Raw genomic sequence first — 11,609 nt, forward strand, 5'->3', positions numbered from 1 at the left:
TTTCATTTCTAAGCGATGAAAAATATTTTTTTTGTTATTATCCTTTTTTGTGGAAAAAAACTTTCTGAAAAGTATTTCCTGAGAACAAACCAACCGCAGAGTATTTCAACCAAAAGAACAATAGTTCTTCAAAGAGATTTGAGGAATAGGAGCCAGCTTCGCCTTGGCCTCTTGCCTCTCTGTCTCGCTGGTGCCCACAATTCTTTAGGTCACGGTCATGGATTTCGTTTCTTCGGCAAAACATCTCAGCGAATGTCCACCTCATAATCGGCTATAGCCTTATCTCCTTCTGTCCACTCTTCTCTTTCGGCTGCCGGCGAATCAAAAACTCCATTTTTTTTTTTCCTTGTCTGTGAAAACTTCGCATTGGACTGAAGCAGCATAGGCGAGCGAGTGGCAGGGCGAGAGGGCCATGGAAGGGCTGAAGCTGCATTCATCCGTGCGCGCCACGTCGAGCTTGTTCCCCAAGTTCGCCTTCCCCATCAGACCCACTACTCATACGGCCCATTCGACTGGTATACTCCTTGCTTTCGGAGCTCATCCCCTGCTTTTGCTTCTCTTTTGAACTTGCCATGATTCAGTTAGTAGTTCAGTTGATGAAAAAGGGTGATGTGAAAGCAAAGCAATCGTGGGTGATTAGCTGCAAATTTTCATGAGGGGAGAGTTTACGATGAGCCCTTCAGTTCTTTCTGGTTGTTTTGCGTGGAAGTTGTTTGCTCTTTGGCCTCGTATCATTGTCAGTTACAACGACGTGTAACCCATATACCACGTATTTCCCTATGAGCTGATTACTTCAAAGGCTGGAGCTTAAGCTCGTTGAAGAGGACATGTCATGCATCTTAATAGTCATGTTATGAGGTGGACTTCAGAAGTGATTTAAAAATGTCCTGCCTAGCTTTTAAATTAGTATTGATACTGCTACTGTAATTGCGCGTTCATTGGTGACCCGTAAATAGAACTGTTTAATTGCTGAAGGCTTCCAAAGAGAGTGTGTGCGTCGCAGACCTGGGAATATTATTATTTTGAGAGCTGGGATTTAGCTTGAGTTGTAGTCTCTGGATATGATGGGCTCATCTGACAATGCAAGCTTTTTCTCTAGTAAAAGAGATCACCAGTCTGGCTTGAAAAAGTGGCGTGTGAAGGAACATGCTACGAACTGGACTCATTATGAAAAGGCTAAGTAGTATTGGTGGCTATTGCTATTGATGACAAAGATGATGGAATTGGGAAGTGAGGCAGAACCTGAGGCCTTTGTTTCTCTATCTCTCTTTATTCCTTTTCTCTTTCCGTCATTTTGGCAATGTAATTCAAGCGATTGTTTCTGCTTATTAAGCTTCATTGTTGGGATTTTACGAACCATTCTATTTGTTATACAGTGCTGAAACTTACAATTTCATTTTATGTGCCTGGTTGAATTATTAAGCAACAAATAGTGATTTGAAGCTGTTTGTTGTGCAGGCCTCATTAGAAGATCTCTTTCCATCTCACCTTGTATAATATCTTGCAAATACTTTGATCTAAAGGGAGCGCACAATTCACATATCAAAAGAAAAGGTGCTAGATTGTATACCTCTGTTCCCAGAATTTTACCAGTGACTTTGTCTATCATTCTCCATCTTCCATATTCCACTTATTGATCATGCCTCTTTCAGCATCTGTGCAGCCAGTAACAGAGGAATTAATAGAGGAGAAATCCAACGATCTTTTAGTCAGTGGGGATTCTATACGCCGTCGATTTCTTGATTTTTATGCTTCACGTGGTCACAAAGTACTTCCAAGTGCCTCTCTGGTGCCAGATGATCCCACAGTGCTATTGACTATTGCCGGAATGCTTCAATTTAAGCCTATATTCCTTGGAAAGGCACGTCAGGCTTGAACCATTGGAATCAACAATTTTTTATCTTTTCCTACAGCGAAGATGTTATAGCATAATCAGTTTTACTTGAGTGACGTGCTATATGGTCTTGAAGGTTTTATTTGAGTGACCTGCTTTTTATCAGCTATAAAATTTATAGATGGATAGCTTTTCTTTTAGGCAATTATGACCCATCTTTGCAAAGATCCCTATTATTACCACTACCGCAACATACTTAAATTTCACGGTATCTGAAGGGGTAATGGACACTTGATAGATAATGAGAAGCAGAAGAAGAGTAATTCTATCACAGATCTAGAGCATTTGAATATGTATGTATGAATTTTCTTGTAGATATATTTGAAACTTAAGTTTCACATTTTTCATTTGAAGAAAAACTAAATGTAGTTCCTGAAGTTCAATATAATTTTTATACGTAAAACTGTGGGTATTGTGTGTAGGTTCCCAGACAAGTGCCATGTGCTGCAACCGCTCAAAGGTGCATACGCACAAATGACGTGGAAAATGTGGGCAGAACAGCTCGGCATCATACTTTCTTTGAGATGCTTGGAAACTTCAGTTTCGGTGATTACTTTAAGAAGGAAGCAATTAAATGGGCATGGGAACTTTCTACAGCAGAGTATGCATGAATTTTTATGTGGCTACTGGCCTCTTAAGCTTAAATAAATGTTCCTATTGAAAACCATGACTTACTGATCTGCGGCTTGGTTTCCCCTGCAGGTTAGGATTGCAAGCTGAGAGATTATGGATCAGCGTTTTTGAAGATGATGATGAAGCTTTTGAGATATGGCATAAAGAGGTAGGCTTTTGTCAATTTTTTTATTATAGCACCTGCACCACTCCTTTCCCTTCAATGCTATTCTCTCCCTTCGACTCTATCTATACGGATGCCTTTCGAACTTCATTTGACATACTTGTCATGAATGCTTGTTTTTTGTCTGGTTTTTGTTATTCGTTGTTGCTGCTATTTGTTTTCAGTTGATACAATCATAGATGATGAATGTATCATCTATACTACTCTAATCTTCTCCAGATATGATGCTTGAAGCATTATTGTTTCTTCTAACTGCACTGTGGCAGCAACTTTGATGTTGAAAAACACATGAGGTATGCTTGCCATAAGGAATAGCAATTGAACTAAGTCACACCAGCATCTCTGCTAGAAATGCATAAGAAATGGTGATAACATTACTGTGATTTTTACCTGTTCATGATCTGTATGTATTGGCCCTGCCCCAGGTAGGCGTTCCTGCTGATCATATAAAGAGAATGGGCGAAGAGGACAACTTTTGGACCAGTGGAGTAACTGGCCCCTGTGGTCCTTGCTCTGAGATTTACTATGATTTCCATCCTGAGAGGGGAACTTTGGATACGGTACTATTCCTGGAATAACTGTTTCTCCCGAATGTCGAGGATTTGCTAACACGTCTGCATGATCCCTGCGATAGATTGCTTTTAAAGAACATTACTATTGCTGCCATGTTTCCCTACCTTAAAATTTTTTTGTCTTGTGATATTCATTTGCAGGATCTTGGAGATGATAGTCGATTTATAGAATTCTATAACTTGGTATTCATGCAATACAACAAAAAAGATGACGGGTCACTTGAACCGTTAAAGCAGAAGAACATAGATACTGGAATGGGATTGGAGCGGGTTGCTCGCATTCTTCAGAGGGTAAATAACACAGGCAACGCCACTGATAAATGTCCAACTGATCTCACCTAATTAACATGTAAATTACTTCATCTGGTCTAAATATTTTCTAATTGTAGCGCAAACTGCTCTTTCAGGTTCCCAGCAATTATGAGACAGACTTGATTTATCCTATAATTGAGAAGGCATCAGAATTGGCTAATGTTTCATATGGCCTTGCAGATGATCCAACAAAATTGAAGCTCAAAGTTTGTATCAGTACCACATTAAGTGCCTTTCAGTCTTTTGAATTTATTTACAGGATGCTTATCATCTTGTTCTTCAAGGAGTGCTGATGATCCTCAGACATGTGTTTTTCGCAGATTATAGGGGACCATATGCGGGCAATTGTATATCTCATCTCGGATGGAGTGATCCCATCAAACATAGGAAGAGGATATGTAGTTAGGCGTCTCATTCGGAGGGTTGTACGTACTGGCAGGTTACTAGGAATAAGGGGTGATTGCAGAGAAAATCTTGAAGGGGCATTTTTGCCAGCTATAGCAGAAAAGGTTATAGATTTTGGTACTCACATCGATTCAGATGTGAAGGCTAGAGCACCCCGCATACTCGAGGAGATAAAAAGGGAAGAATATCGTTTTGTCCAGACTTTGGAGAGAGGAGAAGAGTTGCTGGAACAAATGATAGATGATGCATTATCAAGCACTCGTGAAAAGGGTACAGTACCATGCTTGGCAGGCGAAGATGCATTTCTATTGTATGACACGTATGGGTTTCCAGTAGAAATAACAATTGAAGTTGCTGAAGAGCATGGTGTTACGGTTGATATGAATGCTTTTGATACTGAAATGGAGAAACAAAGGCGTCGATCACAAGCTGCACACCATGCCATTAAACTTGAAGTTGGTGATGATGCTGACATCACAGCTAATATTCCTGATACTGAATTTTTAGGCTACGACACACTTTCAGCTAGGGCTGTAATTAAAAGCCTTTTAGTGAATGGGAAATCAGTTATTCAGGTTCCTGAGGGAAGTGAAGTAGAAGTCTTGCTTGATAAGACTCCATTCTATGCAGAATCTGGTGGTCAAATTGCAGATCACGGTCTGCTATGTGTTTCTGATGGTGAGAATCAACAGAGAACTGTGGTGGAGATCATGGATGTTCAAAAATCTATGGGTAACTTGTTTGTTCATAAAGGCACTATAAAGGAGGGAGTTTTAGAAGTTGGCATAGAGGTGGAAGCTGAAGTGGATCCAAAACTGAGGCAGCGGGCTAAGGTACTTCTCGATTGTGTGCATTTATACCTGCCTGTAAGGAGTTGTGAGCTACTAAGATGGCTGGATTTGAAGCCTTGGTTCTTCTTAATCTTGATTTTCTATGAAATACGCTCAAAGTTGATGCTATGCCTTGTATCTACCGAACAGCACTGTTTTGGATGATGGAGATGTCATATTATTTGCCATATGATTCTCTACTAGAAATCTTCCAGCTTCTAATTTAAACTGCTTAGTCTTTGACAGGTTCATCATACTGCTACTCATCTACTTCAATCTGCACTTAAAAAGGTGATAGGCCAGGAAACATCACAAGCTGGGTCTTTGGTGGCCTTCGATCGTTTGAGGTTTGATTTTAACTTCCATCGGCCACTACTTGAGGATGAGATCCTGGAGATCGAAAGACTGATAAATGGTTGGATTGGAGATGCTGCGGTTCTCCAAACTAAAGTTATGCCTCTTACAGAAGCAAAAGAGGCCGGCGCTATTGCAATGTTTGGAGAGAAGTATGGTGAAGAGGTATGAAAGTCTTCTGTATTGCTTTTGGAGACTGCAATGTATTTGCTTCTCTTTGAGGCATATTGTCTGATGTATTTTTATGTTAAAAGATGGTTTACATGACTTTTGGTGAGCGAATGAGGTGTTTTATTGCTGCAACTATTTTTATGGTCTCTGTAGTTGATTAGATGCAGAACCCAAATCTATCCCCACCTCTACGACCCTATCAAGCATATTTCCATGTTTTAAGTGGTGACTAAAAACGAGATCCATGTTGAAGTGGTTTCTAACTTGATACAGTACAAATATTCTTTCAGTCGACATCGTTCTTCACTATTTTGGGAGCAATGATTGTTGAACACACCGCAGGGAAAATAAAATATTGCTTGTCATCTGATGTGCCATAGGTACGTGTCGTAGAGGTTCCTGGTGTATCTATGGAGCTGTGTGGTGGGACCCATGTTAGCAACACAGCAGAAATACGAGGCTTCAAAATAATCTCCGAGCAGGGTATTGCATCTGGAATCAGGCGTATAGAAGCTGTTGCTGGGGAAGCTTTCATTGAGTATGTCAATTCCAGAGATTACTACATGAAACAGCTATGCAACAATCTCAAGGTTTGCTTTTCTTTTAGCCAGTTAAAAAAGTCAATTCTTACTTTCTGCAAAATTATATGACTTCTCCAAAGGCACATCGGGACCAACAAGGCCCAATAACTTTTTTCTAATGAAGGTGAAAGCTGAGGAGGTCACAACCAGGGTAGACAATCTCTTGGAGGAGTTGAGAATGGCGAGAAATGAAGTTTCTTTATTGCGTTCCAAGGCTGCTGTGTATAAAGCATCGACCATTGCGAGCAAAGCAGTCTTAGTGGGAAGTTCAAAAGAAATCAGGTAATCATGTTTTTCTAGTCCGTTCCTCAAATATCTCCTCAGTGATTAGCCTCCTCTGAATGTTCTTACTGAATAAGCTTTTAGGTGGCATCTACTTACTGGTGAAAGCTTTGTCGTTATCCTTATTGTTCTTTTTCAACTCTTTATACTGTGAAAGCAATGCCTTTTCTTCTGATATTGCTCCACGCATGATTTGCCACAAGATGATTGTACGTTGATGTTGTCATTATAGGCACTTTGTATGATTTATGTGAGGTCTGTGAGCTGGAGAGTGCCTCTGTTACTGTCTCTGTTGGAAATGCTCGTCTCATGCACCACTTTGTGACTGTCATTGTCTGAACATAATGGAATCATTTCCACTTCAGGGTACTGGTGGAGTCTATGGAGGACACTGATGCCGATTCACTTAAAAGTGCGGCCGAATACTTGATCGATAGCCTACAAGATCCGGCAGCTGTAGTCTTGGGCTCGAGTCCAAGTGAAGGAAAGGTTAGTTTAGTTGCTGCATTCACTCCAGGAGTTGTCAAACTGGGAATACAAGCTGGGAAGTTTATTGGGCCCATAGCTAAATTGTGCGGCGGAGGAGGTGGCGGGAGGCCCAACTTCGCTCAGGCCGGAGGCAGAAAGCCTGAGAACTTGTCGAGCGCTCTAGAGAAAGCTCGATCGGAGCTTATGGCGATCCTATCGGAAAAGGGAAGCTGACGTTCCCTTAATGGAATGTGGAATTGCTTAGATTCAACTACTTGGCTCTCGAATCTCTTCTGGTTATCCATCGCAGAGCGGTCGGATTTGCCGATCCAGAGCGTGGGTTGGGGGGTGGGTGTACAGTCATCATATGCATTAAGCATAGTCTGAACGTCATTCAGTTTTCATACATCAACCAATTTCGAAAATATAAATTGTGGGCTGTGCAAACCAAGCAGCATCCCTATTGCTAAACCGAGAGAGTCGAGCTTCGTTTAAAATTGCTGGCGGGTTTGTCTGTGAAATGAGTATCCAGCTTGCAAATCCGACTCAATGATTCCTCGTCGCTGTTTTGCCGGAAACAAATTGACTTTTCGGACGGTGGGAGGCAGATACAAATGCCATGTGCCCACCATTTACAGCGTGATAGTGGTTCCCAACCCAACACATTATCTCTGACTTTCCTGGTTGCGTGGGTTTGACTAATATTTCCCAGTTCCCGATGCGAACCCGATGTCCGCAGGATGAAGCTGGTCGGCAGGCAAATCCAATAAGAATTTTCTTATAAATTGAGGTGGACCGATTTTTCTCAAAGAGGTTTTCTTAAAGTATGGGTCCACGTTGAGTCATTTTTGAAAAAAACAGATTCTTTTTAAGTTCTTATTTAATTATTTTTCACTGGGATTAAAGTTAATGAGTAAAGTTTTTTTAAAAGGGATTCCCTAAACAAGCATTTTCTCACCCCCCACCAACCTATTAAGCTGTATAAAAATGCAATAGTCTCTGATCATTGAGTGCTTATAAAAATTAAGAAAGAAAAGACAATACTAATAAAAAAAAAAAGGGTGAAGTTTTGCAGTGACTAATCAATAGTGGGGGTAATAAGTCTAGGATAAGAAAGTTCCCATTGGCATCCCATTGGCTACCTTTGATAGCTGTCGGATTTTGGCAATATTCTTAAAAACTTTTTTGACAAGTGGGCATTGGCATGATGTTACGCTCTTTTGCTCTTTCGCTCTTTCTTATCTCCTCACTCGTTGTTGCCAAACCATTGATTGCCATCGCCAACATCTATTACCAACTAAGGCGTTCCTCCTTATTTTAGGGGACCAAAAACGTGAGCAAGCAAACAACAATAAATCACCCATGACACGACCACATCGTCACATCCGCCAATGTCTACATTTTCTTTTCTCTTTTCTTCTTTTCCCTTCTAATCATGTTCCAGGTTAATGACTTGGAATGTAGACTTAGAACTGAAAAGTGCTTCAGCCGACCTAAAAGTATGCAAAAGATTCAAAAAAAAGAAAAAAAAAAGGTGTGGGAACAACAAAATAAAAAATGAAAAGGGTACTCAAATCATTAATTACGTGCAAATTGCTTTCAAGATCATTTATTTCATGAGTATCTAGGTAGTTAGTTGACATGGCTTTACTTCCTAATTATGAAAAAAAAATTCCGGATAGGGTTATCCATAAAAAAAGATAATCTTAGGACATTTTAGGTACCAAATCTAGATGCTAATTCATTGAATAGTGGTTACCCTATTTGGCATAGTGATCATGTATCCACGTATGATCCATTGCGACGATAATATCTTTATCCTCTCTTTTAAGAAATTTTCACTTATTTTCCGGTAAGTCCAGCCTTTCCTTCCATTAAATTCCGCATAATCTTTCTAGAGACACGTTTTAGGAGCAGAGAAAGAAGCTTCGTCTTGAATGTAAAGTGGAGACAGAGCCTGTCTCTCACTAGCATCGCTCTCTCTCTCTCTCTCTCTCTCTCTCTCCCCAACACAATCACAGACGCTTGCAGAGAAAGGTCATCAGCAGTTTCTCACAGCTGTTCCCTTCCTCGGCAAAGGGTCGGCGAGACGCGCCATGATTCTCTTTTCAATTTTTCTGTCCTGCAAAAGTTCATTCTACAAAATCGAAATGAAAAGCTTATGAATTTTCTAACGACACCCTGGGAGAACCGCGTTCGAGTAAATGCCCGTCCCTTTCCTTATTATAGACGCCACCAAGGAACAAACTTTGTCCGACCCGAAGGAAAAAAAATAAAGAATCGTTGTCAATCCAAATCCTTTTTGGAAGGGCTGACCTGTAGTCCACACTCAAAGCTCTTACCTTCGGCTACTCGCCACTCTATAAATACCGCGTTTCTCCATCAGTCTTTCATTCGACACTGACTCGACAACAATAAGAACCAAGATGGCCTTGCTTCTCTGCTTCCTCCTCTCTCTCTTCATCTCATCCGCCACTGCTTGCGATCGCTGCGTCCACCAGTCCAAGGCCGCTTACTTCAGCAAGGCCTCTGCACTTTCGTGTAAGCAATCGGTTCTTGGTCTTCTCGTTTGTCGTTCCTTTTCTTCAGTACCCAGATGGATTTTATGGCGAAATGTGTAGTTTTGGCTCGGACCCAGATGATGTTTTTGTATGAGTTGGGGATTGATCTTTTCTGGGTGAAACTTTTGCAGCTGGAGCATGTGGGTATGGCTCTTTGGCTGTGGGCTTCAACAGTGGCTTTCTCGCAGCAGCCATTCCTTCCCTTTACAAAGATGGTGCTGGTTGTGGTGCTTGCTTTCAGGTGCGTCTCGAAATTTCTTTCCTTTCTACCATCCTCGGTAGACTCAGCTGATCACAGTACGACATCGATGGATGTGATGGGCCAAATTTTCTAAATTATTAAGCTGTTAGTATAGTGTGTACATGCCTTTTTAATGTTGTTTGTGACACCTTTTTGACTGATCCGTGGAAAAAACTATTGATTTGCAGATAAGGTGCAAGAACGCCAATCTGTGCACCAAAGGAGGGACTAGAGTGATCGTGACCGATCTCAACCGCAACAACAACACAGACTTCGTGCTCAGCAGCCGAGCTTTCGCGGCCATGGCTCGCCAGGGGATGAGCCAGGACATCTTGAGACAAGGCATTGTCGACGTCGAATATAAAAGGTGAGCAACGAAGAGCAAATAATGCAGTTTCGCCAATCATTGGAGACTAGGATAGAAAACTAACGAATGACGACATCCGTTATGTTTTTTTTTTTTTTGGGTCTTTGTCTTTGTGTCGGCGTCTGTTCATGTGGATTCCTCTTCTGATGGTTTTGGTACAACGACTACTCTCGCACGACCACGCAATGGCATCTGGCCAGGGGAAGTAAAGTCACTGTACTCTGATGCAGGCTGACACCTAGCACATTGATTGCTTCCTAACGTTACTCTGTTTCGTATAGTCAGACCTGTACATGTGCTTTATAAATGATATTTACATTAATGATTAAGCTGTGAATTACGCGTTCAAAGCTCACGATCAGTCGGTCGCGCAGAGTCCCTTGCGACTACAAGGACCGGAATCTGGCCGTTCGGGTGGAGGAGTCGAGCCGAAAGCCAAATTACCTCGCCATCAAAGTGCTGTACCAAGGCGGCCAGACCGAAATCGTGGCCATGGACGTAGCACAAGTGAGCCTCCACCCTTTATCTCACCAAATCCACTTTCCCTTCAAATCAATCCGACATTTTCTTGGCCCGTCATGTCAAATAACGTCTCGATTTCCATATTCACAGGTCGGTTCGTCATATTGGACCTACATGAGCAGGAACCACGGCGCTGTTTGGAACACGAGCCGCGTCCCCGATGGGGCATTGCAGTTCCGGTTCGTGGTGACCTCTGGCTACGATGGGAAGTGGATCTGGGCCAAGAGCGTCCTTCCCGCGGATTGGCAGAACGGGGTCGTCTACGATTCAGGAATCCAAATCACCGATATCGCACAAGAGGGTTGCTCTCAATGTGACGACGGGAGCTGGTGATGAGGAGTTTTTGGACCGACCCTTGATTTAATTATCGCCGATACTAACGTCTATATAGATGAATTGTCATATAGATCATGTTCTTGATTTTCTTTTTCCGGTGATCTATGCGATTTCTTCTGCATATAGCGAATAAAGAGTAATGGTGTACGTATAATTGGGGAAGGTGAAATGCTGGCCAGGGGTATCTGACTCGGGCGTAACATAGATAGGAAAGGTTTTCTTAAAGTATCAGTGATACAAATTGTACTCTGGTGACATGTTAATGAGAATGTTTGGTAATAAGTTTCATATACCTCTCTCCCCTCTCTCTCATAGTTTTTTTTTTTTTTTTGGGTCAATTACATTTTATATTTTAACACTCACTTTCAGACTTTTACTCTATAAGCTCTACCTTGTCACAAAATGTGAGAGTCAAACCTCACACCAGAATAGCGGCTCACTTGATTGCATACTTAACTTCCATAAGATAGGGGGTCACGTCTTTGGGTAAAAATGGGCTTGGTCTACCTGATATGTCTGGCCCAAAACCCAATACCCAAAGGCATTACATGGATAGGGCCCAGTAGCAAACCGGCACAATTTTTTCTAATATAATGACGTCCAATTTTAGCCCCAAAAGCATAAAGACGACGGGACTACATTTAAGGCTACATTTGATGGAACGGACCTATTAAAATTTGGAGTTACGCAAAATCCAGATATGTTCGAATATAATTGAATATAATCCAAATGAAAAAAAAAAATCACCTGAGGTTGGGATATAGTCTGAATATTGTCCAAACGCTCATATCTCTTTCTCTCCTCAGCCACAATCAGCTTAACTGACGTAGTAACTTTTGCCCCAAATGTTGTTGTCGAACCACTGAGCCCCAAACCCCTGATCCGTCACCTTTGCTCCCTCACTCTGCACTCAGATT

At 41.6% G+C, this 11,609-nt stretch overlaps 2 protein-coding genes across 3 annotated transcripts; both read left to right on the forward strand.

Annotated features, from left to right (window-relative positions):
- Nucleotides 1-146: 146 nt before the first annotated feature.
- LOC104419008 (alanine--tRNA ligase, chloroplastic/mitochondrial) lies at nt 147-7,186 on the forward strand. Of its 2 annotated transcripts, none has more exons than XM_010030505.3 (13): nt 147-515; nt 1,459-1,554; nt 1,653-1,861; nt 2,317-2,495; nt 2,597-2,675; nt 3,116-3,250; nt 3,404-3,553; nt 3,670-3,780; nt 3,895-4,812; nt 5,056-5,328; nt 5,715-5,924; nt 6,040-6,197; nt 6,563-7,186. In XM_010030505.3, exons 1-13 carry the CDS (start codon nt 413-415, stop codon nt 6,897-6,899), a joined length of 2,958 nt encoding a protein of 985 aa, XP_010028807.2. In that variant the 5' UTR covers nt 147-412; the 3' UTR covers nt 6,900-7,186. The 2 variants fall into 2 exon arrangements, with proteins under 2 accessions (XP_010028807.2, XP_010028808.1); XM_010030506.3 differs by having other exon boundaries at nt 469-515; nt 1,664-1,861.
- Nucleotides 7,187-8,675: 1,489 nt separating this feature from the next.
- LOC104419009 (expansin-like A2) lies at nt 8,676-10,984 on the forward strand. Its single transcript, XM_010030508.3, has 5 exons — nt 8,676-9,206; nt 9,358-9,467; nt 9,656-9,834; nt 10,209-10,341; nt 10,447-10,984. The coding sequence occupies exons 1-5, from the start codon at nt 9,092-9,094 to the stop codon at nt 10,687-10,689; spliced, it is 780 nt and encodes a 259-aa protein (XP_010028810.2). The 5' UTR covers nt 8,676-9,091; the 3' UTR covers nt 10,690-10,984.
- Nucleotides 10,985-11,609: the final 625 nt, after the last annotated feature.

Source organism: Eucalyptus grandis, chromosome 9, assembly GCF_016545825.1.
Source record: "Eucalyptus grandis isolate ANBG69807.140 chromosome 9, ASM1654582v1, whole genome shotgun sequence".
NCBI lineage: Eukaryota > Viridiplantae > Streptophyta > Magnoliopsida > Myrtales > Myrtaceae > Eucalyptus > Eucalyptus grandis.

Bases quoted from the DNA above. Each gene is read 5' to 3' on its own strand.
- LOC104419009 (XM_010030508.3), top strand. From the start codon at position 9,092: ATGGCCTTGCTTCTCTGCTTCCTCCTCTCTCTCTTCATCTCATCCGCC. The intron at 9,468-9,655 runs GTGCGTCTCGAA...ATTGATTTGCAG, and splicing joins GTTGTGGTGCTTGCTTTCAG to ATAAGGTGCAAGAACGCCAA. The intron at 9,835-10,208 runs GTGAGCAACGAA...TCGGTCGCGCAG, and splicing joins GTCGACGTCGAATATAAAAG to AGTCCCTTGCGACTACAAGG.
- LOC104419008 (XM_010030505.3), top strand. From the start codon at position 413: ATGGAAGGGCTGAAGCTGCATTCATCCGTGCGCGCCACGTCGAGCTTG. The intron at 1,862-2,316 runs GCACGTCAGGCT...TATTGTGTGTAG, and splicing joins AGCCTATATTCCTTGGAAAG to GTTCCCAGACAAGTGCCATG. The intron at 3,781-3,894 runs GTTTGTATCAGT...TGTTTTTCGCAG, and splicing joins CAACAAAATTGAAGCTCAAA to ATTATAGGGGACCATATGCG.